The sequence below is a fragment of the Ovis canadensis genome, chromosome 21, assembly GCF_042477335.2.
Source record: "Ovis canadensis isolate MfBH-ARS-UI-01 breed Bighorn chromosome 21, ARS-UI_OviCan_v2, whole genome shotgun sequence".
Lineage (NCBI taxonomy): Eukaryota > Metazoa > Chordata > Mammalia > Artiodactyla > Bovidae > Ovis > Ovis canadensis.
The window spans coordinates 60533361-60552933 of record NC_091265.1 but is presented as its reverse complement, the minus strand read 5'-3'; the positions used below and the strand labels follow the sequence as shown (position 1 = coordinate 60552933).

Genomic DNA, 19573 nt, shown 5'->3' with positions numbered 1-19573 from the left:
CTCCTCCAACCCCCACGCCCACACCTCTCAGCATGGTCTGCTGCTGCTTAGCAGAGCAGATGAGGCGGCTGATGCCCTCGATGACCTGGCTTTTAGAATCCACCTCCTTTTCTCGAGGCTTCTTGCTCAGGAAGATGGTGGGAACTGGAAAGCAAGCGGGAACCACGTTGTCACCGCCCCTGGAAAGGTGGCTGCACTCTCCCCCACCCACTGCCCCCTTTGCCTGGGAAGGGGGGTGATTCGTGATTCGAAGAAAGCAGACTCCCCACTCCCCGCAGCCCCGCCTGTCTGTCTCCAGGGCTATGTCTCAGGATCTCCAAGCTCCTGCCCTTCTCCCTGGGCCTTGGTATCTTCACTGAGTAATCAGAACCTGGGGCCAGATGCGCTCCGAGTCCCTTCCGGCTCGAACGTTCTGAAAGCCTGTGGGTAGGGGGCCAGCTGCCCTCTCGGGCACCTCTGTCAACCCACTCAGGTGCCTGCATGGGGCTGTGTCTGTGTGGCTGGTGGTGAGGCTACACAGAATCTCAGCCCTGGGCCACCCTCGGCGGGTCTCTGGGTGCCACGGGAGGTTCTAGCTGCGGGCCTGGCACAGGGCCTGCTCGCCCTCCCGGGGCACCTCTGAGGGCAGAGGCATGAATACAAAGGCCCAGCTGCTTTGGATGCACCCAGAGGAGGAAGGCGGGGCCCAGCAGAGAAGGAAGCCCTTTCCTGACATCTGGGAGGCAGCGAGCACCCCAGAGTCAACCCACCTGCTCCAGCGGGTGCAGAGCCAGCTGTGGGGGTTCACCACGGAAACTGACGTCGGCGAGCACTGCCCGCCCCCCTCCCGGGTGTGGGGGCTCCCGCTTCACCTCCTCAGAGTGCAGGATCCCTGCCCCCGCTGGTGCTGAAGATGTCCCCCTCCCCCCACCCAAGGGCTCTTGTCCCCTGAATTCTTAAAAACCACACCTTTTGTTCAAGAAGGCTCAGGTAGCCTCCAGGGCTGGGGGTTGGGGGCCATGGCACAGGGACGACCTCGGGCCACACCACCCACCCCTGAGGGCACTGGCCAGGAAGCCTCCCTTGTTCAGGGCAGCGCAAACTGCCTTGCCCCAAAGGTGCCGAGGCTCAGCAGGCAGGGACCAGCGACTCCCTGGGGACCCGGTTTCCTTTGTGACAGAAGGAATGGCTTTGTCCCCTGGGGGGGGCGGGACCCCATGACACAGGTGCTTGCTGCCTCCATGCTCATCCGGAGTCTTTCTCCCAGAAGCGGACCCTGTCCTGACCCCAAGAGAAGGACGGGCAGGCCTGGAGGCCCTGGTCGCCCCTGGCCTCACGGGTCACTTGCCTTTCTTGTTCTTCTCTTTGGTGACCACGGTCATGGCCATGGTGCCGGAGAGCTGGGCCTCCCCGCCGTGGGGCAGGCGGGAGACCTGCACTGAGCGGAAGACGCTCTTGAGGGTGTTCTTGGAGCTGGCGTCCCTCTTGTCGCCTTCCCTCCTCCGCTCCCCAGGGTGGCCCAGCCAGTAGTCCACCTGGAGGCCAATCACGTCCCCGTATGGGCTGCTGGGGCTCCTGGAGAGGGGCGGTAACAGGGAGGGGGCTCAGTGTCCGCCAAGGGCGGACGGGGCGGGAGGGCCTGGGGGAGGCGCCAGCCAAGTGGCTCCCGGGTCCCTCCAGCCTCACAGAACAGGCTGGTGGGGGAGTGGGGAGTCAGGCTGACCTGAGGACATGGCCAGGAGAGGGCGAGGCCCCAAGTGCCCACAGGGGAGCCTAGGAAGACTCGCCCAGGCAGGAGGGAAGCAGAGAACAAGGAAGCTCTATGAGGGAAGAAAAATGTGTGCGTGCGCACACACACACACACGCACACACACACAAGGACATGTGTGCGTGAGCACGTGTGCAAACATGTGCACACACACTACCCCCAGCAGGCAGAACCCCCCGCCGAGGGTGGGAGAGACTAAGTGGGGCAGAGGCGGGCACCAGGCGGCTGCAGAGCAGCCAGGGGCGAGCAGCCGACCTGTGGCTTTCTCTCTCGTTTATGGCACTTCTAGCTCAGGAATAATTTTAGCTCCAAGGAGAAAAAGAGCTGATGTTTTCTTGAAAGGAGGCGTCAGACACAATAGGTACAGGCTACACAAATCATCTGATGTTTCTTTCTGCCTGGATTCAGCGGTTCCATTAAAAAACAAGCTTAAACTGGATGGGAAAGGTCGGGATAAGGCGGGTCCCCAGGCCCCAGGGAGCCTGGACCGCGAGGTCACTGCGTGACCTGCTGGTGGGATTCCCTCCTCTTCCTGCACTTTCACAAGTCAGTGGCAGACCCCCGACTGGGAGCGAAGAGGGGAGACAGGGCGAGTGAGGGTGAGGGCTGGGGTCCGGGCTCCACCCCAAGACGCTTAGGACTCTTTGGGGACCATTGCACTGTTGCCGGGGGTTCTGGCAAAGCCACCGGCCAGTGCCTGCCCTCTCTGCTGTTCACAAAGCGTCCCCAGGAGACCAGGAGGAGACCAGGAGGCCAGGAGGGAGCAGAGGAAGAGACAGGAGTGCCTCTGGCTCTTCTCTGCTGCCCCCTCCCCCGCCTGGGGCTGCCCTGACCCCGCATCCCACCCTCTCCCCTGCCCCAATCAGCTCCCCCAGAGGCCTCCTTGACCACCCCGTCTAAACTCTGGACATTTCAGATCCTAAAGGGATTCCCTCCCCATTTCCTAGCCACCGCTCCCTACTCGGTCACAGCACTCTCTCCGTGGCTTTGGCCTTGCTGGGGCCCAGGAGCCCGGGGTCTGACCTGCCCGCGTCACTGGCCGCGGGGGCCCTTGGGTGACGGACACACTGGGTGTCTGGAAGGAGGCCGTGCCTCCTTGGGCCAGGCGCTGACAGTAAGGCTCTTATTTCCACCTCATAGCAAAACCCCGTGGCTACGTCACCTTTACTTTCATGGGGTGGAGCCGAGTAGCTTGCCCAAGTGACTGCGATTCTTTGCTCAAACTAGTCAGTCAGGCTCCTGAACCTCTTTCTGGGCCTCAGAAAATCCAGTCCTCACAAGAACCCCCCCACCCCACACTTCTGACCACCCTGTGGCTCTGATCGGGGCTCCTCACCCTCCACCCCCTCAGGAGTGTCTTCATGAGACTTCTGGCAGGGCAGCTTAGCCGGAATTGGAATCCCCCAGACCCCCAAGTTCCTCTTAGTACTTTTACTGCCTCTACCCCCATCCTGCTCCAGCTCCACCCAGAGTCCCGGCTCCTGCTGCAGAGTCCGCCGCGGGGGTGCCCCCACCCAGGGTCCCGGCTCCTGCTGCAGAGTCCGCCGTGGGGGTGCCCCCACCCAAGGCAGCTGTTTCCACCTTCGAGAGAGTTGCTCTCGCTTTGACAAGTGTCACTGAGTGGTTTGTTCTTTAACACAAACACACACACGGTAGACGCAACTGTGTGGACATCATGCAAGTCCAACTGTCTGACGCCCAAGCCCACACTCCCTCTCCTGGACCAGGCAGTCCTACCCCCAGTACGTGCAGCAGCTGACAGGCTAGAAGGGCCTCAGTGCCTCGGGTTTCATCCACCCTTACACCCGGGAGGCAGATAGGACAGACGGGAGCAAGCTGTGTGATGATGGGCTTGGCCAGTGACCTGACTCCCCCCGCTGACCTTCTTGGGCCTCGGTCACCGTCCTACACGCTGGGGCAGCGGGGAATGAGTCAGGCGCTACCCTGATGCGATGGAGGCGCGTGGAGGGACAGATGAGAACGGACCACAGCCTTACCCCATGACGGCCAGGGCGCTGCTCATGGACGGGGAGGAAGGAGGGGTGGCTGTGGCATCTCGGCTCAGGCCTGAGCTGGAGGGCGGCGACGTGGAGGGCACAGTCAGGTTGACCACGGGTGCATCGTCACCATCGCCTGCAGGGGGACACACACAGTCGGCCAGAGGAAGCCGCCCTGACCGGTGTTGGCTGCAGCCTGCTCCGCCACTGCCCTGGGGCTCGAGCCCTGCCTTGGCCTGGGACCCCCTTGTCTTCACCCTTTGGCTTCCTGACTAGGGAGCAGGCGGGCAGGATGCACCATCCTTGCCTGGTAGAGGCGAAGGGGCCCCAGGCTCACCTGTTGTGGAAGGAGAGTCTTCGACCAGACCCACCTTCACCACCTGTGAGGGAGAAGACACCCTGCGTTAGGTTTGCCCACCCAAGCCAGACACCTTCAGGTCAGCTGGACCTGGTGGCCACAACCGCACTGTTTGATCGCAAGCTTCGAAACTCTCTGCCAATTCTTAGCAGCTGGGATCGTCAGGAGAGGTGAGCAAACCCAACTGCAAACAGTGAGTCGAGGCACAGGAGACCTGTAGCTCTTCTCTGGGGACGTGGGCAAGGCCACCCGGTGGGGCAGGAACTCCTTTTGTAACCTGATCTCATTTCTTCTGAGATCACTTGGGCAGGAGGCCGTCTTCTCAGGTCAGAGAGAAGGGAGCACCGGGAGAAAACCTCGGCAGATGGGAGTGGGGTACCGGTGGGGGCGCGAACACACTGGAACAGGAATCTGGAGGAACGCCAACTAGCAGGGGTGATCCCAGGGACCCCGGACCCCAAGCCCAGCCCTAGACAGCGATACTGATGTCAGTTCCCCAGAGAAAATTCTGGCAAGGGCAGAGGGGGCCCTCCAGCGGCCAGCAAAGGGTACAGCTAGAGACAGACCTGGATGTCAGGGCAGGGGCCTGAGGTCAGCAGGGCTGGGGGCCCCAGGGACGGCAGGGAGCGGGGGTCACACACACATGGTGGTTCCCTTGAAGGTGATAAGAGCACAGTGCTGCCACTCCGTGGAATCCGCTCCTGACTCTGCACATCCTGATTTTAATTCCTGGAAAGTGGCACACTGGTACTCCAAACTTCCTGGACACGAGTCCTCTCTCCTTGTTCCTCTGGTTGCTGCACGAGGCTGCCAGCTCCTTTGTTTGCTTGTTTCAATTTTTAATTTTTTCTTTCTGTTTTGCTGCAAGGCCAGAATGGCAGTGACCCCACAGCTCCACACAGATGTGGGTCAGACTGCCAGCCCAGGCTGCACATCACAGCCTGGGCCCTCTGATGTGGCCGTGGGACCAGCCCCAGTGGCTGATGGGGACTGACTGGACCAGGCAAATGGGAGCCTTGACAAGGATCCACCCACCCAAGCTCAGGCATTTCCCAGGATCACTCGAGGCTCACAGGATCTGGGATGAGCGGAGAGCAGGGATGGGGGCCGCTGACCCCTCACCTGCACAAGCCTCTTCCTCCCTAGAGGTGGGGAGGAACCTTCCCCCTCCCTCGGTGAGGCTGCAGGAAAAGATACCAGCTGATGCGGAAGAGAAACTCGGCCGCCTCAGAAAGGGAGATCTGAGTTCTCTGCCAGAGAGAGAACTTCTGTGTCGTGCTTCGGCCCCAGTGGGGGAGGGGCGTCAGCCGTCCCCTCTAGGCTCCCTCTCTCGGTCAGTCTCAGCCCCGGGGCCCAGCAGCTGCCAAATGCAACCTGGGCCGGGATCACCCGACGCCAAGGACACCCAAGAGGTCTTTCCTTCGTCTTCAGAATCCACTCATGCAAAGATTGTCCCCTGACCAAACAGAAGGGGAGAGAGCCCCTTCCTCTCTGTGTTCCCCACTCTGAAGACAGAGCTACTCATGTCTCAGACTCCCCTCCTCGGAACAGCTTTGTTTTCTTTTCCTTGAGGCTGGAGAACCAGTGCCCTGGATATCACCCCCCGGGATCCCAGAACCACAGTAATAACATGTGGTACCTGTGGTGACACAGGGCCAGCCCCCTAAAGGGGAAAGGACTCCAAAAGGAGCAGCTTGGGGCCTGTCCCAGCCCACGGCTTCCTCTCCCCGGATTGCTGACCCTTGGGGCTCTCTGTCGGGGGCCTGTCCTGGGCCCTGCAGGGTGGTTAGCGTGTCCCTGGCCCCACCCACAGATGCCGGTGCCACCTCCACTCCCAGCCGTGCCCAGCCCCACTCCCAGCTCTGACAGCCAAATGTGTCCCCAGACCAGACACTGCCAGATGTCTCCTGGGAACAAAATCGCCCCTGGATAAGACCTGCTATCTAGATGAGTCTCTTGCATATGAAGTCAAAGTCAGTCATGTTGGACTGTGTGCGGTGGACTATAGCCTGCCAGGATCCTCTGTCCATGGGATTCTCCAGGCAAGAACACTAGAGTGGGCTGCCATTCTCTTCTCTAGAGGATCTTCCCGACCCAGGGATTGAACTCAGGTCTCCTACATTGCAGGCAGATTCTTTACCATCTGAACCATCAGGAAAGCCCCTTGTGTGTGTGTGTGCGCGCGCGTGCACGCGTGTGCACGTGGAGGCCAGGTGGGTGGGTGGGGTACAGAGGAGAGGGGGGTTCGTACTCACGCCAATGAAGGGGATGAACTTCTGATACGAGTCTTCATCAGGGCTGTGAGAAGAGAAAGAAGAGCTTTACAGCTGGCGGGAGAGACTGAGTGGAGAGCTGGGGACCGAAGCTTTCCATGTTTTACTGAGGCTTTAAGGGAGCCCAGACATCACTTGCCATCTTCCCTCTGCCCTCAGGATGGCACAAGGAGCCTCCAAAAGGAGGCGAAAGCCCCGATTGTGCATGCTCTACCCCCTGCCCCCAAGTCTGTACTGAGGGGGCGCCCACGGGGGTGGGGGGAGGCCGGGGTCGGGGGAGGCCCAGGCAGAGAAGGGAAGGCACAGCCTCTCATACTCTCTTGGGTTCCTATGAGGGAAATGTGGTGGGGAGGAGGAGGGTGTGAAAAAGCAAAAGAAATGAAGATTTATCTAGCCCACCCAAGCTGTTTCCAAGAGTCCACCTCGGGTCCACTCACAACTTGTGCCTGCAGGTGAGCATGGCCTCTGCCACGGGCAGCTGGTGCGTCACGGCCGCCCCATTGACATACTGCATCACTCGCCCCACCACGTCCAGTTGCTCTGCGGAGAAGCCGAGACGTGGGCTGACTTATTTCAGCAGGCGAACCCGAGAACCCTCTTTGAGAGCCCCCCTGCTGAGTCCCACCAGAAGACCCCAGGAGCTGAGGCAGACAAAGGGCTCTAAAGACCCACTGGTTTGAACCTAAGGAATTTTTTAAACAACGTTCATTTATTTATTTGGGTGTGTTGGGGCTTAGCCGTGGCATACGGGTTTAGTTGACCTGTGGCACAGGGGACCTCAGTTCCCTGACCAGGGTTCGAACCCATGTCTCCTGAATTGGAAGGCAGATTCTTAACCTCTGGACCACCAGGGGAATCCCAGGAGTTTTTTAAAGATATTTTCTTTGATGTGAACTATAAAGTCTTTACTGAATTTGTTACCATATTGCTTGTGTCTATGTTTTCATTTTAGATCCCCTCGACGCATGCAGGATCTTAGCTCCTCAACCAGGGATTGAACCCACACCCCCTGCACTGGAGGGTGAAATATTAACCACGGGACCACCAGGGAAGTCCCCTGAATCTAAGGAATCGTGCAGCCAAGAGCTGTCCTCCCGTCTCATCCATGCTCCCTTCCCCCTAGCCTGCTCCCTTCCAGGCTCCTGCCTCCATCTTTGCTCTGATCAGCCCTGGAACCACCTGCCGCCCCCGCCCCCATCACTTCCTGCCCAGCCGGTGGGAGCACTGACCACCTCTCGGCCTCGCTGGGCCCAAGCTCGCTCCCGTCCCTGCTGCCTCTGCTCTGTATTTCAGGAAAAGACATGGTTGGTGGCGTGTTATTTGTTTATCAATAGACGCTTGGCAGCTGCTCTCTGCTTCCACATTTGATCTCCACAACCAGATACTTCCTGACACCACCCCCTCGGCCTCCTTACTTCTAAATTTGCAGAGACCAAACACATCCAGCGTGGAAGGGCTGCACTTACAGGGCCTCCTTTTAATAAAATGCTGGAAAAATGAAAAGGCCGCGGGGAGGAGAAGCAGCACACCCCCCGCCCCTGCATGCAGCTGAGCCCAGCTCCCTGTGTCTCGTCCCCCACGAGGGGCCAGTACCTGACACCGGGGGCTCCGAGCGGCTGAACAGATCTCTCCAGCCAGGATCAAGGAAGGTGCTGCTATACCTGCTGTCGACGGAGCCCAGGTATTTGGCCACCGGGTGAGAACCTGGGAGACGGAGACCAGAGAAGGTGAGCTGGTGAGGAGGAGGTCAATGAAGCCCAGCCTTCAGTCTCCCCGACTGGCCCTTCCCAGGACCCAATGCTGCCCGCCACTTCAGGGGTGGGCTCTGCCACACCCTCACCGAGGGGAATGATGAGAAAGCGCATGTAGCCCAGCCAGTCGGAGGTCTTGCTGGCCAGCGACTTGACGAAGAAGCGGAGGATGGAGCTCAGGTAGCTCTGGCCGCCCACCGCCGCCACCTTCACCGGCCTCGGCATGGAGGAGTTACAGTTGCAGCTGGGAGCGAGGGGTCGGGGGGGACAGGGCCACGTCAGGGGGTCATATCCTGCTCAGAGGAAGCCTCCCCCCAGCTCTGACTTCACTTGACCTCAACAGCCCCCAGAGGAAAAACAAACCAGTGAACAAAATCACACAGAGAGAGGCAACACACCACAGTGCTTCTGCAAAAAGAGAGAGATTCAGGGTCAGAGAGGACAGGGGACTGTCTAGAAGGCAGGCAGAACCGGTTGAGGCTAATGGGAAGACGAGTCGGCAGTGCCCTCTGGTCACAGGCGGGCATGAGCCCAAGACGTCTGAGGCTCTTCCCATGGCAGGTCCTGAGAGGGAGGGCCCCAACTCTGGGTAGGCAGGGGGCAGGAGGAGAAAGTCTTGTAGAACCCCGTCACCGCCCGGCCTTCTCCATCATGGGTTTAGGAAGAGGATGAGACAGGTCAAGGTGTGGCAGGAGACCAGGCGGGATGCCGGCAGGCAGGAGGGTGATGTTTTCATCCCGACCCTCCGGGGCCAGCAGGGATAACAGAGCACCCGGGCCTGACGCCGCCCAACCAACTGTGAGTTCCGGGTCTGATGAGCCAGGGGGCCCTCTCAGAGCTTGGAAATGAGGGTGGGAGGATGAGGCGGGAGGGGACCCCAAAGGGCAGGAGAGGAGCCGGCCTTACTAGCGCTGGATGCGGGTGAGCAGGGCCGACAGCACGGCCTGGACCTCCACCGTGGAGCACGTGCACACGACGGGCTTCCGCTGGTCCTGCAGCAGCTCTGCCACGTACTGCCGGGGGGTGGGGGCGGGGGGACCACACAGGTGAGGCCGTGCAGCAGGGACACCGCCTTCCACAGGCCATGAGGGCGGCAAGGCCCAGGCCGGGCCCACTGTCCGTCCTTTAGACCACAGCCGGCCGAGGTCAGGCTCGGACTGCCAGTCGGGAGAAGGTGGGGCCAGCCCCCAGGGAGACGGGATCAGGAGGAAACGTGGGAAGGCCCAGGACATGCAAGATTCTACACGGCCTCTGCGGCCCACACGCTGGGTGGATGGAGGGACCGGGCAGGGCTGGGCTGCTGTTGCTCCACCCCTCCTGAAAACCAGGGCACCGCTGGCGTCTCTGCTCTTTTAGAGATAAGGAAACTAAGGTACAGAAAATTGGTGACTTTAGGCCCCTCAGGCTGGAAAATGATGGGACCGGGACCAGAGCCAGACTGTGGGCTTAGGTCAGGGTAGGAGGAGCCGGAAAAGAAGGGGGTCATTTCAGATTTCCCCGTGCCCTGGCTTTTGGATCCACACCCGGGGAGTCTCTTGTTCCCCAGCATCCCTCCTTCCTGGCCCCCTGATCCTGGGTGATGTACCTGGCCCTGCCAGTCAGCAGTGTTGACGAGGATGACGTTTTCCGGGAGGGCCGCGTCCGACACCAGGATCTGGTTCAGCTGGTCATAGACCACCTTTCTGGGAATCTGCAGGGATAGATGTGTCTGTTGATCCCCAGGGAGCTTGGGGGTGGGGTGGGGTGACTTGTGGTCCAGGGTATAGAGAAGAGCTCCCAGGAACCTATGTAGGAGACCCGGTGTCCCTGGCCAGACCCGGCCAGAGCACAGCAGACTGGAGCGGGATGAGAACACTCGAAGCCAGGCCTCAGGGCCCAGGCTGCTGCCCCAGGAACATGGCGGCTGTCCTGCCGAGGCAGGAAGGGCCCCAAAGGGGAATGAAGCAGGGGCAGTGGGAGGGGAGGAAGGAGCGGAGAGCAGGTGCTCACAGGATGGAAAGGAGGGCAGCGGGGAGAGATAATGAGAGTGCACCATGTGGGGAGCCCTCCGACTCAGGGAACAAAGGTATTTCAGGAACAGTGATTAACAAGAAGGACAATACCTCGCCCCAGGCACCAGGCTATTCTTGTCCTGGGCTCATTTTCAGCTGCAGAGCGTTAGCTCTGGAAGCCACACGGACACAAACCCCCCTCCCAAAGGTATTTATCAGGAGAACAAGCAGGCCTACCGCTAACTCCAGGAGCACAGGAGCTGGGTGAGGCCCGTTAGGGAGACTCCTTCCCTGGGAGATTGGCCTTCAGAGAGCATATGACCCCAAGGGCCAGTTCCTTCTGGGTGCCTACTCCAGCCACTCTGAGGTCTGGCACTCAAAAGTTTTATGTTGCCATGTCGGCTTCAGATCATTGTAACTAGCCCACAGCAATGCTAAGGGCATCAGAGTACAGGGCAGACCTTCCGGGAGAGCTGATGTCCCCTATTCCGTCCTGCAATTCCTCAGCAGGAGCAGATAACAAACATGCTGGACTTCTCCCTTTAGGCCTCTCTTTATTCAGAACGATCAAATACACCCCCTTCCTCTCCACCCGACCTCCCAAGGAGATGACGGACCAGAGCTGGGGATCCAGGGTGCCTGGCGGTGGGTACCTGCGTGCTATGGCCCAGGTCTGGGGACCGCTCGCTGTCGGAGCTGTTGGTCCTCTCACTCAGCGGCTTGGAGAGCTGCCGCTCCCTCAGGGGGGTGCTCCTCTTCTGCCGGGGGGTGTGCACTCCTTCCACTTTGCTGCCATGGACGTGGAAGGAGGCGGTTAAATGGCCCCCCTTTCCGAAGCCACTCTCGCCGTGCTCCCCTCCTTCCACCCGATGCCTCAGGAGCTTCTTCCCACCCTGAGTACCTGGGGGAGGCGGAGCCCTGCAGGTCCGTTTTGCTGGACTTCATGGGAGTTTTGACTTTCTCGGGCACAACCAGACTCGTGCTCATGTCTCCAAACATGTCCTGGTCAGTGATTTCCTGCCACAGAGCAAAGGAAGCCACGAGGGTGACCCTCTCCGTGATCACGAGAGCCTGATGGCTCCTGTCTGGGCCGTCAGCACCACGGGCCATCAGCCCCCTGCGCTCTTTTCCAGAAAACACATGGCTCTAAAACTCCCGCCCCCTCCCCTGACAACTGTTTAATTCAGCTGAGGGTGCCCGCCGTGCTGGGCACTGTCGCCTGCTATCCAACCTGACCCCTACATTTATGAACCATCAGCCCGCAAACCTGGGCTGATGATCTGGCTTCTCTAGGCGGGAAGTAGAGCCTTTTACTCAGAAGTGATGTGATGGGAATTTCATTTTTTGAAATGCCTGCTACGGAGTACAGACCAAAGAGGGGAACAGTGGAGGCTGGGCTACTTGGACTTTGGGTGAATCACAGTCCTCTTGAACCCAGCCTAAGGTTCTGCTGGACAACAGATCTGTAATGCAGTATTCTTTACTATGGGAGATGTGAGCCGGAAAGAATTCCTCCTTTCAGCTGGCAGCTCCCACCGGGAGGCTGAGGTACAGCACACCCCCGGAGGGTATCCGGTCAAGTTCTCTGCTCCCTCCTCCCAGCTGGGGCTGGCCTCCAGCCCCACGTGGGCTGAGCTCGGGCCCAGGCCGACCGTGTGCTCTGGCTGGCTTTCCTCCCGACGGGGCGCCATGGTGTTCTCATTTTGGCACTGTCAGTGCTCAGCACTGTGTGTGTGTGTGTGTGTGTGTGTGTGATTTCAATCTGCGTGAAACCACACTGGGTGCCCCAGGCGATCCACCCCATGCACCCCTGAGCAGCCCCAACATCTCTCAGTGGGAGGAGATGACCAGTAGGTAACCACTTGGAGAGCTGATGCTGTGGACTATCCGGCCATTGTAAAAACAACACTGGAGAAAGGGATGGTTTTTCAGGGAAAGATACTGCTCATCGTCCCCCAGGAGTAAGTGAGGGGGTGGGGGCGTCCCCTGGTGGCTCAGTGGTAAAGAATTGCCTGTCAGTGCAGGAGACACAGGTTTGATCCCTGATTCGAGAACGTCGCATGTGCGGAGGAGTGACTCAGCCTGTGTGCCACAACTACTGAAGCCCTAGAGCCGTGATCCCCCAAAAGAGAAGCCACCGCAAGGAGGAGCCTGTGCAGGGTAACTAGAGTAGCCCTGGCTTGCTGTAACAGAGAAAAGTCCCTGCAGAAATGAAGACCCAGCACAGCCAAAAGTGAATAAATCAATACATAAACATTGAAAAAAAAAAAGAAGTACACGAGAGTGACAGAGAGTGAGAAAGTACTCAAACCAGCATTTGCTCAGACCTAATGAAAGAGAGGAATGGGGACATTTCTGGTTTGCTAGTTTGGGCACCAACCTGATACTCCACAGGTAAAGATTTTGGGAGAAAGAGAATGCAGGACCTTCCCAAGTCCACAGATTTAGGCGAAAGTTTCACGATGGTCCTGAGGGTCTTTTTGCCTCTGTTTCTAAAGGCACCCAAAAGTATTTTCAGCAGCTGGAAGCAGGAGACAGAACCGTACATACCAGAGCGTCTGCTTCAGTCAAGCTGTCATCTTGATTTTTAATCCGAGCAGATTTGACTTTTTCTAGCGCAGCCAATTCCATCTGCAAAAATTATAATAATTAGTCATCACCAATCCAAATAACCACCACTCTAACTTGCTCCCTAAGTCCCTTGGAAGCTTAAAATACTTTCACTTAATCTGAAGACCTCATGACATCTTTCATAACATCTTTGGGACTTTCACCTTAACAAGGAGCGTATTTTTCTGTGAAAAACCGAGCTTCAGAAGGTCAGTTATTCTGTGATCATTAAATCAGTAACATGGTGAGACGCTGAACCCAGAAATTCTGATTCTCAAAAGATGCTCTCAGGGAAGAGTGGCCCAGCCTTCAGACAGCGTGGCTGTGGGATCTGCCAGTCTTGACTCTGGGATTTGGTGAACACCCCTGCCCAGGAGGGGCACAAGGGGCCACTTCTGCTGTCAGCGGTGCTGAGAAGAAAGGGGACGCTCAGCATCCAGGTCTTTGATTTCAAGACTAAAGACATCCATGGGGGCCAAATGCGTTTGGCTTGGTGGAAACATCTAGAAAACCCTCAAACAGAATATTCTAAGCCATTTAGGTGTGAAATAATTCTCCCTTTGTCCTCAACTCTTATTAACAGGTCTCATAAATATTAAAAATGTACTTTGCAAATGCAGATAAAGAACCAGATTTTTCACACTTGCAAATGCTGCTTCTGGCTGTGCAGACACCAGTGTCAGAATCCCGAGCAGCTGTGGGGTGTGAGTCTCAGCTGTGGGAAAGGCACTGGCCTCAGTGGGTCTCTGGTTCTTCTGGGGAACCAGGGAATCAGGAAGGATTGAAGATGTCCCACACTTCCTCCCAATGACCTTTCTCTGAGTAATGGGGACATTTTTCCAAAGAGCTAAGAGCCCTATGAATTGTGTATCTTACATGAAAATGGGTCTCTGGTTCTTCTGGGGAACCAGGAAATCAGAAAGGATCGAAGATAGCCCACTTCCTCCCAATGACCCAAAGTCCTTTCTCTGAGTAGAGTACAGAGAAAAAGCCTGAAAAAGCTCATGGGGGTCACTTCGCAAACTAAAGAACAATGATCACACAAGTCAGCCCATGTCACACGCTAAGCCAGGCTTTCTCCACCTGGGACCGCTGGCATCTGCGGAGGGCCCTTCGCTACTCTGGGGCGTCCTGCACAGGATCTGAGCTGCAGTCCCGCCTCCACCCACTAATCACCCCTGCTGTGAGAACCAAAAAAAAAAAAAAGTCTCCAGTCCTTGCCTAATATTCCCTGGGAGGCAAAACCACCCTTGGTTGAGGACCACTGTTCTGAGCCATCTGTAAAATCAACCCAAGGCACTTTAGCCAGACCCCGTGGCCCTGGAGTGAGAGACAGTTTGGTTCAGAGCCACGAACGGCAGGCTGCCTCCTGTCTGCACAGCTAGCTCATTTACACACTGCCTATTGGGATAACCGATGTTAACGGTCTACAGTCACAGAACTCTGGGTCGGACTTGAGACTGGAGATGACTTCACTCAGTGTGGGATCTCAGCATGAGAGCGACTTAAACACGTTCGAGAGAGGATGGAGGAGGGCGGTAACACCGCCCTGCTCGAAGGTTCTCGGGCAGCAGCCCTGTGGTCAAGCCCTCTGACAACAAAGCAGTGTCAGAGTGCTCTAACCCAGACTAGAGTTGGGGGCACCTGCCGGCTATGCACTGACTCTTCTGGATGTTCCGGTCGATCCTGCCAGGAGTAAGCTCCTGACTCTCCAAGTCCCTCTTCCTGCTCCTATAAATACTTTAGGCTTTTCTCGCCCCAGCAGCACAGCCGCTGTGTTGTCTCGCTGTGTGGCGCCGAGACAGTTGCGGCAGCCTGAGGTGTGGTGCCCGCACTCCTGTGCGTGTGGGGGGCCAGAGTGGGGTGGTACTTTAGGCTCTCACTTTTACCAACTGCTGGTCTCCAGCACCGTTCGTTACAGTGCCATGCAATTTGCAACTTTTAGCAGCAGGCGGTCCTGGCAGAACGTCTCCATCTCTTGGCTGCCCCAGCTGAAGTGCTATCAGGGCCCATTGTTATCAGCTTCAAGGACCAGATCATCTGCTCAAGTCTTGGGAAAACTCACAACTGTAATAATTTGTGTTGGCAGAAATCCCTTCTGGTTCTAGTGATCAACTGAACTCTCTGAAATTTGGGGAACAAAAGGGAAGCTTAAGGAAAAAGAAACAAATGACAAGGCTACAAAACCAGGGAGACAGGACGAAAGCTGGTCGGTGAGTGCTCGCCTGCCTACGGCGCACCAGCCCCGTGTGTTTCCCCTCGAACGTCTCGAAGCTCGCTGTGTGAAGAGCACAGCCTCGCTCTGTAGTTCCCAAAGTGCCTTTCATCCTAAAGGATTCCAAAGTTCCACACCCACGTCAAGACATATGGGGCTCTTCAAAATAGAAATATCACAGAGAACCAGCAAAGTCTGAAATTTGGCCAAAAGAATCAGAATTTGAAGGACTCACTAAAAAGACAACTGGAGTCTATCAATTTCAGGAGTCTGGAACTGGAATGGCTCTCTGGGCCCAGAGTAACAGTGGCAACGCTGCTTACCGTACTGCTGCTGCCCCTGCTGTAAACCAACCCAAGCACCAATCAAGCACCACGCTGGAGGTTTTAGCTGCCTCCTCCCACTGGATCTTCACTCTGCCTTGCAAGGCATGTCCTTTTTACATGCAACTTGTGGACGAGGACACGAAGCCTTGGTAACTGCCCAGAACAGTCAGTGGAGTGATAAGAGTCAAGATTCAGACTCAGAAGACTGACTCCAGAGTTTGTGCTCTCAGCCCAACCCTGCCCCAAAGCAATGTTTTGCCTGAAGAGGGGTCCTTAGGCCATCACACTGTCAAGACTGATACTCCACTGATTTCTGAGCTAACTGGGCTCCTGTGCTGACACCTTTTGTTCAATTGCTCAGTCGTGTCTGGCTCTTTGCGACTCCATGGACTGCAGTTTGCCAAGCCTCCCTGTCCTTCACCATTTCCCGGAGTTTGCTCAAACCCACTGAGTCGGTGATGTCATCCAACCATCTCGTCCTGTTTTTCCCTTCTCCTCCTGCCTTCAATCTTTCCCAGCAGCTTCACTTTACAAATACAGCGCCTGAGGCCCAGACCATCAATTGATTTTTCTCTTTAAATTCTGTAAGTCATGCAACGGAGACTAAAAGCAGAGTCTACAAATTGCATCAACCCAGAGACAACTTCATTAAGACAGTTTCCCTTACTGGTTGACTGACAATGATCCCTAACGTTTCTTGAGTGTTTGCATATGTTAGGCATCAGGCTTCGTGCTCTGGGGTGCTATCTCAGTTCATAATTTGCTTGCACTGTGTCACAGGAGGGCCCTTGTTCTGCATTCCTAGGATGCCTGGAGTCAGTCTCCCCCTGGCCAGGCCCCAGGTTTCTCTCCGGAAGAGTCCGCCCCTTTTATTTACACTTGCAGTGGACTCTGGCCCCCGAAGCCAGTGACCCGTCCACGTGGACAGTGAGGACTCAGCAGGGCCCCTCAGTAGCCCCGCCAGAAAGAGCAGCTACAAGGACATCCTGAATAGAAGCAGCAGCAGTGTGACGCCTCCTCCGCGCCAGATCACAGGAACCTGGGCTGGAAAGGCAGAGAGCACGGGGTGTGCCAGGGTTAGGCCTAAGGTTTCTCCGTGGAGGGACCAGGGTCCATCCCACGTTTGCTCGCTAAGGCCACGTGGTGCCGCTGTTCCAGGGCCGGACCACACGTGCTGCGCCTTCAGCGGGAGGACGGATAAGGCGGACGACAGCGCCACCTGGTGGCAGCAGGCAGTCAGGCCGTCTCTGAGCCAACGGTTCACAGACGCCGGGGAATGGACGGGGGTGGGGGCAAATGGAGGGCCTCACCGGTTTCAGGACGTTTCCTCACAGGTTCATACCTATTTGCCGGATGAGTTTTGTATTTTCTTTGTTAAAGCAGCAAGAGCAGGAGGACTTAAAGGATTCAGTTTCTTTGATCTACAGAGAAGACACTCGGCTTTCAGCTGCAAACCAAAGACCCTACTAAAATCGGGCCGTCGGCTGTAAATGAGGGCAAGGAGAGCTTCCAAGGACTTGAGGCAGGTGCAGCATCAAGATGGGCTCCTGCTCTTCTGCTCCACAGCTGGGGAGGCCTTCCCAGGGAGGGGCAGGGTGTGGTCCGGGGTGAGGCTGGGCTCTGGGGGGGTGCCGGCTCCCTCTGGCTCACCAGGCCAAATGGAAACCTGCCCACTGAATTCTCGATTCTGAGAGGGCGCTGCCCGCTTCCTCAGCAAAGCCCACGTAATTTCTCCTGAACAGACCCTGGGGGCTTCCTGCCCCATCCCTTGCCCACCAGGAAGCAGAGTCTCTACTCTTGGCTGGATGCCACACTCCCAGCTACTGCGTGAGGGGTGCTGAGGGGAGGTGTCAAGGCACCGCGTGCTTTGGAGGGAAGGCTCCAGGTCACGGCGGGAAGAGATCAAAACGGACATCTGCCCGGCCACAGCAGTGCCCTCAAAGCACTAAGCGCCAGGCAGGACTGAGATGACGACCGAGGTTGAAAAAAGATGAGACCACTTGCAGGTCCCAAATGAGCGGGGAGCAGAGGACCCAGTGTTATCCCAACTCCCCCAGCCCCACTCTGCACGGCCCCCCTCCCTTCGTCGTGCAGGAGACCCCGTGTTAAGCCCACTCCCTGGTCCCACGCCCCCACCGCCCTTGGCCATGCTCACAGGGCTGGTGGTGTCTTTGCCAAGGCTGCCCTTGCTGTTGAGGCTGCCGATCTCCGTCTGGGAGCTGGACTGTGACATCCCCTCAAAGAAGGGCCTGTGGGCAGCAAAGAAGCACAGCGAGGGTCAGTCAGGGGCCACCAGGCCCCAGAACAGTAGCTTGTGATCAGCCGGGGAGAGCTGGTGTTCTAGAAAGATTGAAAACCCGGGCTTCAAGGATGTCGGGAGGAAGACACAGCAGAGGCTGGACAAGGAGGGGCCTGGACTGAAGGACTTGAGAGAGTTCTACGGGGGCTTCTGTCAGTTAAACGATGACCTTTATCCAGAGGGCTGGAGGTTCGTCAGGGCTGAGGAGCCAAGATCCCCTGATCACGGGGGTAGGGGAGGGTCTGGAGACGGTGCGGCCTCGGGAAGCCAGGGTGCGGGCCTCACCTGAGCTTGGGCTTTGGCGTGCTGAGGACACTCTCTGTCTCCTCCATCTCGGGGCCGCTGTCGCTGGGGTTGTACATCTCCAGGCTGTCGTACAGCTCGTCCAAGTCTTCTTCCACTTCTCGAATCTGCTCCCGGGACACATGTTCCAGCCCAAAGCCCACCTGTGGGGGAAGACAAAACCTCTGAGCTGGGGGCTACCCCTGTTCACAACATGGAGACAGGCAACTTGTTCCCACGGCCACCCTGCGCAGTGCCCTCAGGGGACTTGCCATAGCTTCACCCTCCTCAGGGTGGTCCTGGGGGCCCTTCTGTGATCTGACCCTGAGAGCAGGACATGGTGAGGCCAGGGTCCCCCCTCAGTGCCTCCCTGGCACTCCCCACCAGGACCCAGCATCAGGAAGAGGAGCGGGAGCGAGACCATGCTTTTCCCGAGGAATGGCTGGAGAAAACTCGGAAGCCTGGGACCCTGGCAGGCTCCTGCTGCCCTCCCCTCGAGTCCGCAGAGAACAAGTCTGCAGTCTCAATCCACTAAGGAGAGAGCCTGTGAGGACCGGCTCCGGCCTGCGAGAGCTGAGGGTGGGGGGGAACTGTATCTCTAGTGGCCAGTTCCTAACGCCACGGAGGATGCTCCCACCTCAGGTTGCTCCTCACGATGTTCCCCATGGGGCAGGAGTGACTACTGAACAACAGCGCTGCCAGACACCCCACACCGAGGCCCGGAGTCACCCCACGGTGGGGAGCACCGCAGGCCTGGGGTTACCCCACGGAGGGGAGCACCGCAGGCCCGGAGTCACTCCACGGCAGGGAGCACCGCAGGCCCGGAGTCACCCCACGGTGGGGAGCACCGCAGGCCCGGAGTCACCCCACGGTGGGGAGCACCACAGGCCCGGGGTCACCCCACGGAGGGGAGCACCGTAGGCCCGGGGTCACCCCACGGAGGGGAGCACCACAGGCCCAGGGTCATCCCACGGAGGGGAGGACCAGGCACCCTGTGTTCAAGATGGTGGAACCTTGGGCACCGCCTGTCAATCTCTTCTCCTTCCAAGCAGCTACCGTCTCACGTGGGGGCCTGGAATCTCGACTCCCAGCGCCAGCACCGACTGCACCCCGGGAACCAGGGCGACACTCCAGAATTCCACTCACCGTCCGGCTTGGGAGTAAGGGTTCGTACCTCGTCTGAAACTTTAAACCGCTTCAGGAGGGCCACAAACTTCTGCTTGATGTTAGGTTGCTGTAGGGACAAAGCCACAGAGGTTCTCAGCCAGCAGCCCCGTGTGGAAGGCGATCACTCGTCGGAAGGGTGACCGAGGGCCCGCTTTTGTAAAGAGCTGGGGGAGGACAGCGGTGGGGACAGTCTCTACCCCAGGACCCCCCACCCCAGTAACTCCCCACCATCACCTCCTGCTCACCCCTTTCTCTAGTCTTTCAGAAACCCGGTGTGGACGGGGGAACGCCACCAGTATACACACAGGCTCCTCAAACTCGACGCTTTTCCGTGCATTTTGGTCCCCCAGCCACCAAGTCTGAACCTGGAATCTCTCCCCACACCTCACCTCCCGGCCCAGGGCCGCTGACCCCTACTCTCACCCACCTGCAACAACACTGCTTCTGTCCAGCCTCCTGGGGCCACTGACCACCCTCCGCCAGCCCCCTCCAGCCCACCTCCCGTCTCCTTCCCTCCCGAGTCCACGGCGGCTGCGCCACAGGCAGATCCCAGGGCC

The 19573-nt window shown here is 58.0% G+C and overlaps 1 protein-coding gene across 1 annotated transcript in view; it reads right to left on the bottom strand.

The window, feature by feature from the left end:
* Nucleotides 1-19573, bottom strand: part of PACS1 (phosphofurin acidic cluster sorting protein 1) — a 144102-nt gene that overhangs the window by 1461 nt on the left and 123068 nt on the right. Inside the window, exons 8-23 of the mRNA XM_069566317.1 lie at nt 19024-19083; nt 17853-18013; nt 17424-17517; nt 12668-12748; nt 11019-11134; nt 10771-10906; nt 9712-9816; nt 9033-9139; nt 8216-8370; nt 7969-8079; nt 6813-6915; nt 6358-6400; nt 4082-4124; nt 3745-3880; nt 1328-1554; nt 25-144 (exon numbers count right to left, since the gene is read on the bottom strand). Of these exons, the coding sequence (XP_069422418.1) occupies nt 25-144; nt 1328-1554; nt 3745-3880; nt 4082-4124; nt 6358-6400; nt 6813-6915; nt 7969-8079; nt 8216-8370; nt 9033-9139; nt 9712-9816; nt 10771-10906; nt 11019-11134; nt 12668-12748; nt 17424-17517; nt 17853-18013; nt 19024-19083 (1798 nt within the window). The remainder of the gene's footprint in view (nt 1-24; nt 145-1327; nt 1555-3744; nt 3881-4081; nt 4125-6357; nt 6401-6812; nt 6916-7968; nt 8080-8215; nt 8371-9032; nt 9140-9711; nt 9817-10770; nt 10907-11018; nt 11135-12667; nt 12749-17423; nt 17518-17852; nt 18014-19023; nt 19084-19573) is intronic.